The sequence below is a fragment of the Miniopterus natalensis genome, chromosome 6, assembly GCF_054644295.1.
Source record: "Miniopterus natalensis isolate mMinNat1 chromosome 6, mMinNat1.hap1, whole genome shotgun sequence".
NCBI classification, from domain to species: Eukaryota; Metazoa; Chordata; class Mammalia; order Chiroptera; family Miniopteridae; genus Miniopterus; species Miniopterus natalensis.
The window spans coordinates 42,534,700-42,554,408 of NC_142086.1; the positions used below are offsets into that span (position 1 = coordinate 42,534,700).

The 19,709-nt window shown below is 34.6% G+C and overlaps 1 protein-coding gene across 5 annotated transcripts in view; it reads right to left on the reverse strand.

Moving 5' to 3' along the window:
- The window catches only part of GSK3B (glycogen synthase kinase 3 beta), a 173,715-nt gene that overhangs the window by 16,928 nt on the left and 137,078 nt on the right, over window positions 1-19,709 (reverse strand). For 3 of the 5 annotated variants that reach the window (XM_016199903.2, XM_016199905.2, XM_016199906.2), the window contains 3 exons: window positions 14,142-14,180; window positions 11,020-11,206; window positions 285-383 (listed from right to left, as the gene is read on the reverse strand). In XM_016199903.2, the coding sequence (XP_016055389.1) occupies window positions 285-383; window positions 11,020-11,206; window positions 14,142-14,180 (325 nt within the window). The remainder of the gene's footprint in view (window positions 1-284; window positions 384-11,019; window positions 11,207-14,141; window positions 14,181-19,709) is intronic. The other 2 variants (XM_016199904.2, XM_016199907.2) reach the window with 1 other exon arrangement.

Here is a 19,709-nt window from a genome sequence, read left to right on the forward strand (position 1 = left end):
TAATGGAAAGTATGACTTTTAAAATAAAAAAAATTTGACATCATAATAAGATATTTATACATTATATAAAAAGTTATTTATGGAGTCCTTTTGTGCTTTTGGAAAATAAAGCACTATTTTATTCATACTTATTCATTTGGCTATGCTGTTACTGATACTTGGAAGGTATTAAATATTCCAAAAGAAATAAAATGGAGGTAATCATGTCTTTTAAAATATATATATATATATATATATATATATATATATATATATATTTATAGACAAGACTTATGTGTTCTCACCTGAGGCTGCTGTGGAATTTGTCGGGGTTGAAGCAGCTGCTTGAATCCGAGCATGAGGAGGAATAAGGATGGTAGCTAGAGGTGGATTACTTGACAGTTCTGGAGAAAAGGTAAGAAGACATAGGTTAGAGCTCATTTTTAACTGTATGTGAAACTACTTTATTGGTAACAATAAATATAAGATACTACAATAAAACACTGGTTTAACAGAAAAAAGAAAAAAAAGAAAAAAGGTGTGACAAACCTACATCTGAAACTAAATCAATGAGCTACAGAGAAAGCACAAAGAAATGTTGTGATACACAACCAAGCCAAGGCACCATCTGCTAAAATTAAAATATGTCTGAGAACTCAAGCTATCTGGGAGACAGATACTGCGAAAAAGTTTGAGAATAAGCATATTAATAAGATCTATTTCCATCTTTCAAAAACTTAAATATACTAGGTTTTCTCAAACTACTCTGACATTTGACTACAGGAATTGAGAGTGATGATGCCAGAGAAAAAAGAACATGACTATAGTTTGTGTGTCTGCACACACAACTGCACGCACAGAACAAGCTACCAGATTGTTTATAAGCCAAGGGCAGATAAGATCTAGTTATCCAAATGCTAGTGGAAACAGGATTTAACAAGCATTTCTTTAAAGCCTCACTGCTTTTACTAAAAATATCTTTATTCAATTATATTTTGCTTTGAACTCAGTAAGACTGTTGTTTTTTAAAAGTTTGAAATAGGCTTTTTACCTGCTTGTGGAAAGTTTTCGTGTGTCTACTGTATATAGACTGCTTTCTTTAAAGAATCAAGTTGTGTATATGAGCCTTAAGAAGTAATTTAAAGATGATATTGGATCTAACAATGTAGACAGATAGCAAGGCGTGGTGGGGAGCTTGTACATATAAGCACCCGGTGTTAGCTTTAGGTAATGTGACTGTTCTCCCAGCATTTAACCAGTGAGTGTTCATTTTCACTTTAATAAATGTTGCAATTTAAAGGAATAATTACAGGACAATACTAGGTACAGAAGGACACTATACCCTGAGCTACCGCATACACTTGGACAATTCACAGATATAGTGTGACATTTTAAAAGTTAAGAAATAGGTTTTTTTTAATTAAAATAAAATTCACATAAAATTAATCATTTTAAAGTGTATAATTTAGTTGCATTTAGTACATTCACAATCTTGTACAACCACCTAGTTTTAAAGCATTTTCATCACCCCAAAGGAAACCTCTAAGTAGTCCCCATTTGTCACTCCCTCCACACAGTAATAAGGGAAATAATGTTTTAATGCAGCAGTTTAAAAATATCTTCTGGTGCAAAGCCCGTGTTAATATTGACTTTCTCAACTTGGTACCTAAGTATCTAAATTTTGCACTAAATTAGATAGAAAATGATACCTGATTCAACAAGGAACAACAAGCTTATGCCAAGATTTATAAAAATAAATGGGTGGAAAAGCTTAAAACTGAGAGAAAATTATCCTCCCCCCCCCCCTTAAATGAGAAGACTTAGGTCAGCTCATCAAATAACTGTCTTCCCCTGCAAGACAGTTGAAAACTACTGCCCTAATGATCGGGTTCAAAGAGATGCTGTTTTCTCATAATCAGCTTTAGTAGCTGTTTGGTTCTTACTAAGAAACAGGAAAATCCTGTGCTGGTTTATTTCAAGTCGGTTAAATTTTAACCACAATATTACACCTAGTAAGGCATCCCAGTTGCCACAGCTGATGACTTTATGGTTCCAGAAATAAAAATGAATATGGGATGTGATAATTATTCTCAGTAACCTAAAATAAAGTCAGATTTACCATCATTGTAAATTTACTAGAGTTGCCAGTAAATGGTCTTTTTTTTTAGGGAGGGGGCACATCTACAAACTTTTTTGAGTCAAACATCCTAAATAGTAAGAATTCTAAACTGGTCAATCACTTACAGTTCTATATCCCTCCAAACTCTATCTCACTGTCCTCTTCTCTTCCTTAACTATAGGCATCCCGTAAGGCCTATCACTTTCCATCTATTAGCTCTTCTCTACTTCAGAGAGCTTGCTAACTGGCATAGCCTTTGTGTGAATGAAGAAGCCTCCTTGTACTCTTGTTACATAGTCCTGTTCTCTACACTACAAGTCTGTCCCTTTTGTGGGCCCTCCTATGGGGCTGTCACAACTATTCCAATATATTTATATTTGTTTTTTGCTCGCCATAATTACTACCTACTCCCAAATCCCAATCTCCCTTTCTATTTATGGCCATGAGTAGTAAGAAAATTGAGACAATGAGTGTGGACACAAACAGCAATGAAAAAATGCAAAAAAGATGACAGTTTGGAGGTCAGAAACATCAGAGTAATTGAACTTTTCAAGATCAGGAGAGTAGGTGTATTCTTAAATAGAATAAGGAGTGAAGAAGAGACCGTACCTAGTATTTATTTACTAAGTATGTGTGCTAGCTTGAGAGTAGGAAGATAATTAAGAGAATGAGGAGGTCCATAATACTGAAGTGGGGCTAGCTTTGGAGAAGAGGCAGAATTCTTGGGAATAAGAGACAGTTACCTCAGAAACGTAATTCAAAACAACACGGCAACAGGTTCCAGAAGGTTGTAGAAAAGTTAATGTATGATAAGGATTTCTTCAACCAAATGCACGTACCTTGAAGCTATTCATCTAAAAACCACTTAGAGTGTGGAGAAGGCCTTGGGTGGGGGGGCAGCAGTGCAGATGTGGGGTAGAGGGGATCAACAGAGGGAAAAGAGGGGCTCAACAGAAGAGGACATCTGTAATACTTTCAACAATAAAGATAAATTAAAAAAAAAACCACTTAGTGGTTTACTGGGAAATATTAAGAATGTTTTGATAGCATATCAGTCATTACATGCCCCATAATCAAACATTTAATACATGCACAATGTAAAGAAAAGCAAAATAAATTTTAAAATAGGTATCAATAAAAACCAACCAACATAGATACCAATCAACCAAAAGGTTAACCAAATTTATTTAACTAAATTTTGCTGCACTGTTGTTTACACTGCAAGCTACATAATAAAAATTCCCACGAAAAGAGAAAGTGGATAAATTCAACCACACCTAATCATCTGACAAAAGCTAAAGTTTCCCTTAACCTAAAATCTCTATTCTTCCAAATATATATGAGTTCCAAAATTAATGATAAAAAAGAATCAGGTCAGAAACTTTCCTAGTTTTTTGGGGATGTAGGGGGTGGTATATGTTTGTTCAAACTGTGTAGTTTGAAAGCCGAAGATAAAATTTGAGAGCAACAATAGATGTCTTAACCAGAGGAAAAAAAAAATAACCCCTCTGTTGACTAGACCTACTCTTACAGTGATGTAATAAAATACCAGTCATCAGGTAGAAGAGACTCTTCTTCCTTTGTTAGCTTTGAGGGGGCTCAACCTGCAGATCCCCAGAAAGGAGACACTAAAAGAGGCAGCCTTTTTGTGTGTGTGTGTATATGAAAATTGCCAGTGGTTGTCTACATAGTTAAACTGTTATTTTTCTCAGGTAAAAAAGGCTTAGACGATTTAACAATGGTGTGTTCATTTCATTTGTGTACTTTTTTGAGCAGTATTTCAAATGCTAGAATGATGCACCTGGATCATCATTCATTACTGAAATTTTTTTTAGATATGCAAAAAACCTCATAACTGCTTCTCTCCTCTCCTAACAATTTCAAAGTGCCTAGGAAATCCCTGAACAAGTTCCAAATGCTGACTAAATATTCCATACTCATTCAGAAAATTAAAAACTAATTAGAAGATCAGGCAAAGAATAAACAAATATTACAAGGCTTACTCCTGGCTGCTTGGTGATACTGGTGACATTTCATGTGAGAACATGATATCTGTAAAACCCATAACTACTTTGCCTTGGAACTGCCCAAGAGGGAGCATCACAACTTACAACAGTCACCCAAAAATGTATGAATGTGTTTAGTGCACTACATTTACAGTGGTGATATATTTTAGAAGTTATAGCTGGCAAAATGTTAATATTTTTAAAATTCTAGTGATTAAAAAAAAAGCTTTATAAACTAAAAATCTTATACTCAGAATTCCATTCTTGATGAAGTTGAATAAATGTAGCATTACTATGAGTTCTTTTATCCAAATAAGAATATTTTGAGCATTTAAAAATAAAACTAATATGCTCAATTCTGGGGGAATCAGCCTGGATCAATTTATACCATGGTTTCACATATCTCACCCTGGCATGGTCTATGTTTTTAGCTTTATTTCTTATTTTCCTTGTCTTTCTGGAGTCAATTCATTTTTGTAATCAGAATTTTGGAGCTGGAAGTGTCTCTGAATATTCTTTACCCCTACTATCTTATTTTTTAAAATGAGGAAACTCAGAACTAATGCCTTGTCCAAGGTCTACAACTAGTTAGAGACTGGGAACTAATGCTAGGTCTGACTGACTTCTTTTCATATGAAACATGAAGGTCATCAAGAAGACAGAACCACAGGTTGGGCCCTTGAGCTGGACCCAAGTAACTGAAGGCTCCTCACCCACTCCCTTATGTTTTGTAATGTGTGCTATGTTTGCTTTCCCGGCTCCCAGAAGTTGCTCTAAAGATACAGCCTTGAGACAGAAATGTGGTGTTGAGACTATCTGGACTGAGTATGTGACTGACCCCAATTAAGGCCCCCTTGGCACGTGACTAAACCTAGTGAAGGCCTCTATAAAACCTTTTAAGATTTGGCAAACGGGTGCTGAGATCTACTTGTTTGCCACCCAAGACAACCCTGGTCAGTTGCCTTGCTTGTTTAACCTGCCACCTACCAACCTGGAGGCCACCCAAGACAAGCCTGGCCAGATGCCTTGCTTATTTGACCTGCCACCTACCAATCTGGAGTAGTCTGCCTTTTTCTTTAGGTCTCTTCCTGCTCTCTAAAATATGGGAGCTGGTTTCAGATTACATCTGGGAAACTCCTGAAGAGGTTGCAACCCAAGAAAAACTGCATATTTTTATTGCCTTGCTTCTTTATCATATACCACCAGTGTTCTGGTCTTCTTAGAACTGTATCTGTCCAAACAACACTACACACAGAACTTTAAGTCAAGACATTAGTTTCTGACTGTTTATTCCTGTATCCTTCCACATTCTTCTCAGCATGGCCACAGCTGCAGAGTGGACCAAATAATCTCGTGAAAAATGACAATAATTCTCATAAATAATTGATCATTTAGATCTTAAAATCTGTAATACAGTCAATATTATTTGTAATTAGTACTCTAGTTGCCTGAACTAAAACTTACCTGCTCCCTTTTAGTGCACTCATGGATTTTCTCAAGCTCCTCCTGCAGTGCATTTCCACTGGTTTAGCATTTCAATACCTACAAGAGTACGACTTGCTTACCTAGAAAATTTACTCTTCTAGATTATTTAGAAAAAATTAATAAATAATTCTGACACCAACTTAAGTATGAACAGCTTCACCTCTCACTTATTTACCAATAATCCACTTATTTATACCCAAATTTCCTCAAGTCCATTGTATTATAAAAAGATTTTTCATAGCCATCTTCACTCAGAAGAACACAACAGAAAACAGGAATAGTCATGGAAAAGGTTTACACTTTAGTTTTAAAAAAATGAAGGGGCACTGCAAATTAGAGCACTTTATGAGTTGCACTTTATGATTTGATTCATATCCTACATGTAAATAAAGAGTTCCTATCTTGCCCTGGCTGGTGTGGCTCAGGCGGATGGAGCATCACCAAAAGGTTGCGGGTTTGATTCCTGGTTGGGGAGCATATGAGAGGCAACCAATCAATGTTTCTCTCTCACACCGATGTTTCTCTCTCTCCCTTCCTCTCTCTAAAAATCAATGAACATGTCCTCCAGTGAGGATTAAAAGAGTTCCTATCTTATGTAAATTTATCCCTGCTACTGTAAATTATAATAAGATAGGCTAAAAACTGTAAAGTCACAAATCAAGGTTTATAGTAATTTGAGAATAATATTGGAAGATACTTCATCACTTCAGGTGGTTGAAATACTGTGCCTACTACGTGGCTCAAGGTAAGGCAGGCTAGAAGAAAATGCCCAGGACACAGAAAGAAAAGTAAGCAGGTGGACTGACTATATTTATGTGAATCACTATTTTATAACAGGAAAATTGGTTTACAACTAATTGTTACAAAGATCATAGAACCTGCTAATTATCATAAATAATGAGTTCTGTAAGTTTTATAAATAAGTAGTCTACTGCTTTCAAATGAAAAAGTATAACCTTTTGATGAGCTGGCCTTCTAGAACACTTGCCTATGCCCAACTTGTTCTCAATCCTGTTTGCACCACTTTCTATTCTGTGACACATTCCTACACTGTTAAAAATCTTTCTCTGATCTTTTTGTGTTTCTTACTCTTCCTTTTACTTTCCTTTTTTAAACTTAACTTTCTGGATCCCCTTTTCTATTTTACCATCTGCTTTCCTCACATCCAGATACTCTTGCTCCTGTACTCCAAGACATCCAAATCTGCATGAGTTTGCTTGTTGCTCTCTGTCTGCCCCAAATATCCTATTTTTACTCTAATTTCAGTTCTCCCTTCTCCTGGTTTAGCCAATAATCCACTCCTTTGTGGGTATCTCCCCACAAAGCTACCTTTCTCTCAGATAACCCAGCTAAATGGCAGAACAGTCAACTCTTCAAACTAAATCATACTAATATAAACGGTTGATAATTTTTACTTACCCCTGCTCAAGCCTTGTCCTGTCCTGTGCCCACCATGCTTGTTAAAATAATTTCAGTTGGTAAAACTTCATACCAATTAGGTAGAAAATTGGGATCAGGTATGTTTGTGGTGGGGTTAACTGGAGACTCACCTTTAAACATACAAAATATATTTCCCAATATATTCCAGACTTGAAATAGGCAAGGAATTGGTGAACAAGAAGAAATATTGATCCCTGTTGGGATTTCCTGATCACCTGCTTCCTAAGGCTTGATTCAGTTATGTTCACCTTTGAAACCCAATGATCGGAGGTGTGCCAAAGGTAAGGCCTGGTTTCCAATGTCTGGCTACAGATAATACTATCAATCCAAGGGTCCTAGAACACTGAAGCCCAGGGCCAGAAAAATGAAAGGTCTGACAGTCTCCTGTGTTGTGGATCCAGGGTGTCAGAATGTTCTCAAAGTTTTCTGTCTCTTATCTGTTCATCTCTCTTCTTCCTCTAGCTGATCACAGAAATACTTCTTTTGATTACGTGAAAGTAATACTAATTACCATTTATGGCTAATTACTTGTGGCACAGTAACAAACAGCTAATTGCAGTTAGCGTTGTTCTAAGCTTTACTTTAATACAATACTATATTTTTTCTCAAGTACTTGCTCTTCATAGTTCTGTTCATATGTGAGGTAGGTTTACCTCACTAACTAAAAGAAGCTAGACACAAAAGGTAACATATTACATGACTCTACTTACATGAAAGTGACTAATGAATTAAATGTAATTACAGTAGTTCCCCCCTTATCCACAGGGGATATGTTCTAAGACACGCTCCCCAGTGGATGCCTGAAACTGATAGTACCAAACCCTACATATATTATGTTTTTCCCCTATACATATATACATACCTATGATAAGGTTTAATTTGTAAATTAGGTGCAATTAAGAGATTAAGAACAATAAAAAAAATATACTGTAATAAAAGTTATGTGAATGTGCTCTCTCTCAAAACAGCTCACTGTACTGTACCTTATCCTTCTTGTGATAAGATACAATGCTTATGTGATGAGAGGAAGGGAGGTGAATGATGTAGATATTTTCAGACTGAGGTTGACTGTGGATAACTGAAACCATGGAAAGCTAAACAGTGGAAAAAGGGGCAACACTGTAGTTCAAAAATAGTGTATGTGAATAGTGAAAATGAATTCTGAATTTTTAAATCTGATCAAAAGGTTTAAGTAATATCTCAGTTTTGAACAACACATATAAGTACACACACACACTAAAGAGTATGTATCATATGTGTCTGAATGTAAGGAGAATTATTCTCCAAATATATCCATCATAAATATCATGTTGTATTTGGGTTTCTATCAAGTTGCTGCTCATTTGACAAGGGGTTTTCTTGAGTCATATATTCTGAGAAACAAAGTACTCAATGGAGGAAACACTTAGTGTGAAAAAAACCCTCAATCAATGATGGTTTGGGGAGCTTTAAGGTCACCTGACAAAAGTAAAACAGGAGGCAAATAAATTTAACATTAACTTAGTTTCTGATGCCAAGACTCCAAGCTGTAAGTGAATGTCACTATATACAAAAGCCTTTTAGAGACCACTTTATTTATTTTTAATTTAATTTTATTATATTTATTGGGGTGACATTGGTTAAGAGAGATCACTTTAGAAAGCAATCCAATTAATAGTTATATTGTGCAGATAATAAACATACACCTACACTACAAAAGAAAAAAAAAACTTATGTAAAAGGGTACTTGTAGACTTTCCAATGGTGGCCTAATATAAATTCAAAAAATGTTTCATATCAAACAATTGAGATAATGCAACCTAAAAATCTATGATAGATGGTTCAAAAAGTAGCTCTGTTGATTATAAAGACACCTATGTAAAAGATGCTTATAGCCCGGCTAGGCATGGCTCAGCGGTTGAGCATCGACCTGGGATCCAGACGATCAGGGTTCGATTCCCGGTCAGGGCACATACCCGGGTTGTGGGCTCGATCAATGACTCTCTCATCATTGATGTTTCTATCTCTGTCTCTCCCTCTCCTTTCCTCTCTCTGAAATCAATAAAGATATATTTTTTAAAAAATTAAAAAAAGATACATATAGAGTTTGAATAAAATTGTTTCCTGACATTTGAGATGTAAAAAAAGTAAAATTTCTAAATTAATATTAACTTTATATAACATACAATTTTAAACACAACCCTTTTGAAGTCTTCTTAATCGGAAAATAGAGGATCACTTTATATTCAAGGATTACGAGTATATGCATTAGAAAAAAGATAGAAAACAGCTCCACCATAAAATTCTACAGTGATTCCTTTGAATGTTAAAAAAGTGATACTTTGGAAGTATTTTAATTTTCTCTATATTTTTTTGTATTTTCAATATTTTCTTCAATCTACATGTATTATTCTTGAAAACAAAAGCAATAAGAATTAAAAATAAAATTTATTTTAATAGTTCTAAAACTTGTATGACATGAAATAGAATCTTTGGTCTACAAGAGGCCAAGAAGAGTCTCCCAATCTGACCCTCTACCAAACTGAAGTAGTGTTAGCTACATTATTTGACACTATCCAGGTTTTTCCTGATACAGAGATCAGTATTTTGAAAACAACTTACTCTACTGTTAAACAACTGAAAACGTCATTGATTCTTTAATAGCTTTACTCAGTCTCTATTCATGCCAGGGGCTGAAGTCTTTATAGTAAGCCCAAATGGGTATTGCTCTCTAATTTTCTGCTACTATTTTCAATTTTGCAATCTGGAGAAAAATATATGTCTACTCCTTTCTTTAGAAAACAGTCTTTGAGGTAATTTTAGACAGTTTTTGGAGTCCCTTAAAAGTCTTCACTTTTCCAGGCTCTATATTCAATTCTGCCATTCACTAAAATTTTAAAAATGGCATAGCCAGGACCTAAAACAACATTCCAAATGATTTCTAATCAGCCCTAAATAGTCAAAATTAATAGTCCCAGAACATCTGAACATTTTTCTTTTATGAATGTAGTTTAAGACTATATCAGCATTGTTAGTAGTTACATAATATTGATGGCTTGAGATTATAGAAAACACAGTCATCCAACTCTATTTTACCAACAACTCAGGTCTTCCAAATCTATAGTTTAAGTGATGCATTTGTCCACAATTTAAATACGGTCTAAAAATCCACCTCAGAATAAAGAAAATATATCTATTTCCTGGTCAATAGAAAGCTCTGTCTCCCTTCTATATTGTTAGCTTGACTAAGCTGACTAATCAATCAAACAACTATTTATTGCTTATTTTATCTATGGGAAACTGTATTCTTTTAATGTTCAGTTTTGAAGAAAATCACATCATTAGAGGCAGTGTGGCTGATTAAACAAACCACTTAAGGTCTTAATCAGGGAGAAGAGTGAACACAGAAGTGGTGAAGAAATATTAACTATCCCTGGATCTTTTAGAAACCAGCAATGCACAAACTCCGTTTTCCTTTAATGTCTTCTCAGCAGCAGCAATGGTGCCAAACTCCAGAGAGGATGGGAATTTATCTATCTATAGCACTTATATAAGTTTTAAGAAAGAGTTATAGCACTCCAGTTCTCCCCGTTTTTAAGACATCTGAATTTATACAAATACAGCCACCAATTTATTTCTAGGTTTAAAAAACTTGATATAAATCCTTGGGAAGCAACAAATGCTACATTCTAAGTTTCAGATACAAACCTGAAGGTTAAATTGTACATTAGTCATATTAGTGAAATCTCTATAACTTCTCACATGCCAAGATTTATTATAATCTGCTGAAAATTAGAGAAGCTACGCCTATTTGAAAAATTTCATCTATCACTATTTTGCTCAAAATCATTCTCAAGTAGTGGCGTAATAAATGGTTAGAAAGGATCTTTCCCACCCGCTTATGTACTTAATATGTTCATTTTTGTCCTACAGATTTTAATCAAGAGTGTCACTTCACACCCATGTGTAGCTTTCTCAGAAATGGTGAAAGAACTAAGTGTTTCAAATTACCTTGAGTGGTAAAGTTGAAGAGTGCAGGTGTGTCTCGCCCATTTGGTAGTTTGACATTTGGGTCCCGTAATTCATCAAAAAATGAATGTGCACAAGCTTCCAGTGGTGTCAATCGGGCAGTTGGTGTATACTCCAGCAGACGGCTACACAGTGCAATTGCCTCTGGTGGAGTTCGGGGTCGAAAGACCTGCAGTACAAAAAAGGGGAAAGAACAATTAATGTTTTTTAAGAATATTAGCAATTTATCCTCCGAATACTGAGTTAATTCCCACCGCGTACAAAAACATGGTTGCATTTGTGAAAGGAACCTTCTAGAATGAAAAGAGTTAACTGCATATGATTCACCACACTGTGGTGAACTGCTAATTAAAGACTATACGAGAAAAGCTCAGAGAAAAAATTGGAGAAGTGGGAAAAAAATCTATATATCCTAGTCATAAAGCAGAACAATCTAACATGCACACAAAATATGACAGGCACAAGAGAAAGGGTGCGTTCTAGAGGCAAAAACAAGAAGAATATAAAAAAATTTACAGTTTTGGCTGCAGTGGCAGTAGATAAAAGTTTGCCTCTTTTGTGTGATTTTTAGTAGAACTGTTGATAATGGATAGCACTGTTCAAATTTGGCAATCAACATCTTTTTAAAAAGGAAAGCTATTTACTCCAAGTCTATAAATGCTAATAATTTTGTATTACCTCTTCAATAAACAGAACTTATCATTACTTGAAGAAATTCTTGAATTCCCATAATTTGACAAAATGTCCAAAATTAAGTTTTCTCAAGTAGCTGTTTATCATGAACATGGCCAGATTACTCTCATTTGTATGAATACTCTAGGGTTTTTTTAATCAGGAAGAGAGAAATGTAGTTTTCATTAAGAGTCATTAATTCAGAAAAAGTCAACTGAAGGCTATATTGAAGTAAAATGCAAATACATTAATTTGCTTAAAGGAATAGAAAACTTTCTACTTATCTATTAAAACTTCTAATTAATACATAAAACTATGAAAATATATTTTGTTTTAAATTGTGGACAGTTAAAGAATATAAGCAGAAGGGGAAAATAAAACTAAACATAAGCAAATGGACAGAAAGACTTTGACCGGGAATTGAATCCATGACCCTTTGGTGTGAGGGCCGACACTCTAACCACTGTGAATCTCTGGCCAGGGCAAAACTTTGAAACACACAAAAAAATGAAACACTGGCCCTGGGCGGGTAGCTCAGTTGGCTAGAGTGTTGTCCCAGTGTGCCAACGTTGCGGGTTCAATTCCCTACTCAGGGAAAATACAAGAAACAACCAATGAATGCATCAATAAGTGGAACATCAGATTGATGTTTCTCTCTAGATCAATCGGTAACAAAAAGTGTGCTTAAAAAAATGAAACATATATCTCTTGATACGAAGAACACAGAATCAAATAGAAGGTGTGGTAGTGGTAGTGGTGGAGGTAAACAGACATATAAAAAGAAGCAGAAGTGTATAAATGGAGGGAATAGACCTATAAGTGAGGAAAGGGCATACAGACTGTGAGACAAGGCATGGAGGAGCCTGGGAAGCTAAGGTTTCCTAATGAGAATGGTTCATGTAAATCTGGGTATTCACTTAGACTAAAGGCAGGAGGACTAGTTACTACTACCGGGCTCATTAGACTTCAAAAGACTATTTATAAGAATACTTTGTGCAGAGAAAACCTTTTTTATCTTTTGTTTTTATGCAAAGTTTGTTATTATTAAAGATATTTTCCGTGGAAAATGAGAAACTGATTTAAGCAGGATCTCATGAATTTATTTTAGAATACTGAAGGCCTTGTGAATTTATTTAGCTATGTTAGAACACCCTCTGTAAGGTCAAAACTGCTTTATCTTTTATTCTTTTGAGTGACCTGACTTGTCTCAGTCAAGAAAATCTAACGTTACTGTATTATTTGAAATGCTGAGATCTTCTGTTCTTGGTCATTTTTTCCCCACATGCTCCCTAGCCAGGTCCATAATCAAACTCACATGTAAAAGAAAAAAGTCAGTAGGAAAACTCAGAAAAGGTTTTATAAAAATATTAAGCACTACTGACATATTTTAGCCTGAGTACAGTTTGTACTTATTTGACAACAAATGGATTTATTTTTTAGTATAATAAAAAATGCTTCTGCATCAATACAGAAGGCATAAGTAGAATTTAAAGCAGAAATAAATATCTCCCACTAACATTCAAATGTAGGGTAGCTGGATAGTGAGTTTATTTTAAATTTAAAAATTTCATGTTTTATTAATGAAGATTTTGTAAAGCTATTAATAAACCAGTATTGTAAGCTTATCTCTGATTATTAAAAAAGAACATCCATACCTTTTTGGTATCTTACAGGCTGTAAGTGAACATCCATGCTAATACTAAAACACATATTAGCCTATTTTGCCAGGGAATCCCAACTCATGGAATCAGATTTAAAACAGTAAAAAAAAAAAATAAAAAAAATTCTACGTTAAATTCAAGACTTAACCTGCCTTTTAAAAAAGTATCTATTATTACTTTAAGCCCTCTGAACGATTCCTGATGAGAAAAGCTCTGGTTTAGTACTTTATAGATAAAGATTAAGTGAACACTATGTGAGGTCAAAAACCAGTGTCTCCTAAAGTCCAGATGTCTGACCATAATACAGGGTGTGGTAGTATGCAACTTCCAAAAATTACAGGCCAAACTAGAAAACAGCTCTTCTGAATTATCTTTGTGTCTAAAGAAAAGGAAACCAATGACTACTGAAATTTGACTTTTAATAAAGAAGTTCCTGCTGCCGTTTCATTCTGTACTTATTTTAATAGCCTAGAATTCAGAACCTTTGGTTTCATGGACCTTCGTCAATATTCATTCTTGTAAAAACAATTTTCAAACCCCACAATTCCTAAACTTCAGTCTAAATGTCAATAAATCACTCAGAAGACTGATATCTAGTCCATAAGCAAAACCTGTATCATACAGTGAATGAAAACAGAAATCAGAGCTACCTACATTGTTTTTACTGTAACATTTCAAGAATGAGTAACTGTTTAGCCTTTCAGAAAGTTTTCCCCCTAGTTTTATAGACCTGCCCTGAAATTTTGGGGAAAAAAAAAATTAAGTACATACCCGCACTCCTGAGTTGAAATGTCCTGTTCCTGACGAATCCTAAAGATGATAATGCAGTGAAATAATCCAAACAGGGAAGTCAATCCAAAAGAGAATAGTCCAGCAAGGAAAAATATATCCAATGTTATAAGAAATCCATGGTGTGGGAGGGACATAGAAAATGTTTATACAGTTATAAACTTTAAACATCAGTCTCCACAGTAGCAAGTCCAAGTTTTAAAAATTATTTCACCACAGTGTATGCAAAAAAATTTTTTGATTGTGCAATGGTGAGGCATAGTAAAGAAACATTTTAATTTTAGTTTATTATGTTCCAATGCCAGTGCATTTATTAAAAAAATACAAAACCAAAAAAAGTTAAAATCAAAATGAAATCTAGAAGTAAAGTTCCCAAAGTAAAGTGTTTGGTCTTCTATGACCTGGATTCATCGTCCATTGACATGGCTGGGATGGGGCATTTAAGACTGCTTTTAAAGGTAAGTTCCCAATATGCTAATTTTCCTCTATTAACATATTCCAGTGACACAGTATAAACATTTTTTTTTGCTAAATTAGTAGTGATGAGAGGAAAGTAATTAATATATTTAATTTATATTACTACAGATTTCAAGCCAAATATTTTCAATTTGTGTGAGCTAAGAAGAATCAGGCCACCGCGGATTATTCTCCATTTTGGATTGACTTCCCTGCTAAAAGATATTTGCTGACATTCTCATTATCTTAGGAGTCTTCAGGAAATAGACATATCACCTCAGGAGTGCGGGTATAAACTTACATTTTCTATTGTGGGCTTTGCCCCCTCATACCCTTGCACCCACTACTTAGGAAAAATAAATATAGAACATTCTTTCCTTTTTTGGAAAAACTCACTTAAAAAAAAGCCTACATCTTTGAGCACTACAAATTCAACACAGTTCCATCTGCAAATATGCCCAATTCACCCACCAAAAGCTAAACAATAATAGATACAATAAACAATACAACTAAGGGATAGTCACAGTTATAGGTGACATGCATAGTAATGTACACCAACACCTAGGCACAAAGGAGCCAAATGTGCAAGGGAGGTGGTAGGGTCTATTATGTCTAGGTATTGAGAACAAACAATGGCAGAACTCACCAGTAGCTGTGAATTCCCTTGGCTATTCTAAGAGAATTTAACATTCTTTTAGGATAGTTTCCAGTGGGGGAATTTAAATATTTTGCAAAAATAAATAATCCGCGGATTACTTTTAGTCTGCAGACTAAAATTTAGTACACAGATTAAAATCCGGCCCATCAGAATAGAAATCTCTCATGAACTAAAACACAGCCAGGTGGACAAGAGTAGAAAACCAGACTAAAAAAACTGAGAGCACAAAGTAAGACTCAACTGGGCCAACTAACAATTAGTGCGCAGACTAAATATGGCCAGCCAAGTACGTTAGCAAGGCCACAAAGAGCCCCAAACACCCCTGTAATAACTAAAAACAGAAGTAAATAAATAAAACAAAACAGAAAGCAAATAGATAAATAATTGAAAGAAAGAAAAGAAAAAGAAAAAATTGAAAACAATCAAAACACTGACATGAACTTTCAAGTGATTCAAATACTACCTCACCTGTGCAGCAACAAATTTTCTTAAATTGAAACAAACTCTCATCACAAATACTAGTCCATAGAAGAAAGTAACAGAAAAAATTAAGTTTTTCAAAAAGAAAGTCTCTGTGATATTGAACAAATGCAAATGAGTCCTTAAATAAAGAACTACTCAAAATAAATTTGCATTTGGATAACTCAAAAAATGATAGAGGCAATTTTCCCTTACATGCCCTAGAATAGACTTTTGCCATCAAATATCAAATTTCAACCTGGAGCTAACTGTTATGACTGAATCTTGAGCCCTTTAAAATGACCACTTATAAGCAGTAATATATACCATACCAAAGCCGATGGTTGACTCTCAGAGCATAGCTCTCAATAATTCTACTGCATTAAACTGCCAACCGGAGCAATGTAAAAATGCCTATGGGCAATGATAATTAATCTAAGCAGAACAAAGGACAAGAGCCATGCCTATTCCGAACAGCTATTCCTCCCTAGCTTTCATTGTGATAAACGTACGACACAGACACAGTTCTCTGGTTATACACAAAATACACTAACACCCAATGTTAAAAATTGATAAACTCTGAATATTCCTAAAGAGCAACCCCAGTGTTGGTTCTCAAGTAATTTATTAATCATTTAAAATAATTTGCAATTTGTAAATGTAAATATAGGATTAAAAGTGAGAGAATGCCATGGATTTTTTTGGAACAGTTTATGATGATGATTAACCAAGCTAATTAACTAAGAAAACTTAAATCTACTTAAGTGCTCATTTATAGTACATATTTCATAAGAAACACAAACATCCTTTCCTTAGGCATGGCAGAGCTAGCATTCAATAAATTTCACCTGTACTAATTAAAAGACTTACTGAGTTTTCCTGCGCTCTACTACATGTAAGAAATAATATGTTTGTTTTGATATCAGCATTTAACTATGCAATGTAATTTCTCCATCTAACATCATTCACTGATAAAATAGTACTATAGGCTTACACAGAACTGTGATTTACCAAATATCCACCTATCCAACTTAATCGCTCATTGTTTATGAAATATTGTAGTCAGGCTGACCTTCCTAAGAATACAGGAATATCCTTTTCATTTACACCTCTTCATCTTAAGGGATAGTCCCCTAGGCTACAACAATTCTAACCTATGTACACCTAAGGAAATCCAAATCCTCCTTGAAGAGCCCACCTTTCAGAGTCCTTCCATTACCTTTTCCCTCCACCACTTTCAATGGAGATGTCTTATAATACCTATAGCATGTGAAACACTTTTGAACACCTAGAACATACAATCAAGTATATGGTTACATATTAGTGTATATTATTCAATACTTGCTTCAACTGAGTCAGCTGTGTCACCTGTAAGCTTTTCAAGGCCTATATATTTTACTTCTTTTGCATCCTTTATGGTATCCAGCACTGGTTACATAGGATATATGGGTTTTAAAGAACAAATGATAAATTAAAAAATATTCTTTCGTTTTTACATTATTCCTCTCACATATGGATTAGCTACCCTAGTAAGCCTAGTTTCCAGCAAAGAAATGGCAATACAGCCAGTATAAATAGAAAAGTGAGGAAGTCTAGTCACATAGGAAACAATGTTAGGAAATGAAAAGTGATTATTCTAGAACTAATAAAGATGTAGGTAGAAAATTCAATAGAGAACACTGTATTTATGAGAAAAGTGATAATGGATAGTAGAATGTTCAGGGCAGAGGGGGTTAAGTAATAATATAAAAATCATTCACCTAATCAATAGAACAAAACAAACAAGTGGCAATCTTAGAAACCAACAGAAATCCCCAACACAGTTTTATGCTTTCTGGAATACATATGAGCAAAAATGATTAGGGCAGAGAGACCAGAAGAGCATGCCCTGCCTGAAGGTATTTTTGAAAACGTGTTAAACTATATTTGGAACAGGTAGGCTTACTAAGGAAATCTTGTATTGAAAGGCTCAAAAATTTTAAGGTTATAAAGTCTTTAAAAATAAGTATAATTGTTTAGCTTTAAGCATAGAGAATAATAAATATAATTGTTCAGTCTAGTCTGATTCCTTTGAAATGACCTCAGAACTCAACTTTCTGTTTACTCTGTTATAGCTAGTTGGAAATGCCAGTATTCATTCACTTTGAAACATGTGGATATTGTTCTAAGAAATCAAGCATGCAAGGGCTGATTTTTGTGGATAATGCATTCTGGAATACTTAACAAAAATGATCTATGGTCCCACATATCCTACAGACACTTAACTATTGAGTAAACTATCATGTATGCCAAAAACTTAACAACAAACATTTTTAGGTAACTGGTATCCATTTTGTTATTACCATTATAAAAGAGAAATTAGGAACTGCTATATGGTATTACTTGGTGGGTATTTACAGGAGTTATGTGGTTGGAATAATCATGGAGAGCTTGGATAACAAGAAAATATTTCATGGGAGAAGTGAAATTTCAGGTCTTGAGAAAAGGTTAAAAGTTAGTAAACAGAGAAGAAAAACATTCTAAGTGTGAAAAAAAGGGCACTGGCAGGAGGCAGAAAGGAATGTGGCTTCTCTGAGGTCCAGTTAGGAGACCAGTTTGATTAGAACCAAAAATTCAGCGTAACTGTATGGTTCCTTCAAAGTCAGCTACAAGCTAACGTGTTAAACAGCACTAATTCAATTGAAAGACATCAGGACCTTTGGGATTCTAATCTACTTCCACTAAACAGTTGTACAACTTATGCATTTCATTACTCTGAAAGAACATACAGACATCTGTGTTACCTAACTGATTTCATAGGCTTATTTACTACTGGGATAAAGGGGAAACACTTTTCGTAAATAACTTAAGACAAAAGGTTAGCAGAACTGGGTACTGAAGATGGTGGGGAAAACTCATATCAATTATTACACTATAACCTTATTAGAAATCCCTAGCCTACCATAATGAAATATTAACTTTTAAATTTATTACCTAACTGTATGTATTTAAAGGTGGAGGAGCTGGAGAACTTGGGAAAGAATCTGGGTTCTATCAACTAGATGCTTCAGGGAAGGTTAAGAGCAGGACAAGAACTAAATATGTTGCTTTTTTGGACAGGAAAGGTAGAAATAATTAGGAACATAGTAAATGTATACTTGTCATCCAAACTGGGACACTTGAGAGTAAAGGGGCATGCAATTAATAATTACACTGGACAAGCATAAAATGGGCCATATGATCACTCGTCATTTATGTATATTATGTCAAATTTTCCTAAAGGCAATGAGGAATCAGAAGAATTTTAAATAGGAGTGACAGTATCACATGGGCTTTTAAGAAAGCTAACTTTCACAGCAAGGAAAATGTGAAGTATGTGAAACTGAAGGAGGGAAATTGGTTAGGAGGTAGGAAGTTGTTTTAACAATACTATGATGGCCTAAATTAAAGTCGGGGCAGTAGAGATAGGACAAATCAAAGAACTATAGTGGAGGTAGAATCTTTACATTTATTCAGAACTAAAGTAAAGTAATCCTTTATATCCATATTTTAACAATATTTTCAAAAGAATCCAGAGAAAAAACACAACAGCTAATTGTTATCTTAACAAAAAACAAACAAAAAACTTGAGGCACAAAGAATAGGGACAGTGCTTAAACTAGATTCTCACTTCATACCTAAAAGACTATCACTTAACTCATAACTCCATTTTCTAAATGCAGAATTTAAGCTTCCTCTCTTCTTCCAACCAATTGCCATCTCTACTTAATTCTCAATCAACTTTTGCATCAATTCCTTTTGTTTCCCATCTGGCTTTTATTCTTTGAAGTGTACAGCACACACCAATGCAGAGGTCTTTATCTTTCTCATCCCCACTCCCAAGAATGCCCCTCTTTCAAAACATTAGCACCTATTTCCTTCCCTATTTCCTACTTAAACCACAAGTGCTTTATCAATGAATTAGGTTGCTCTGGCTATTAAGTAATAGTCAAAGGCTA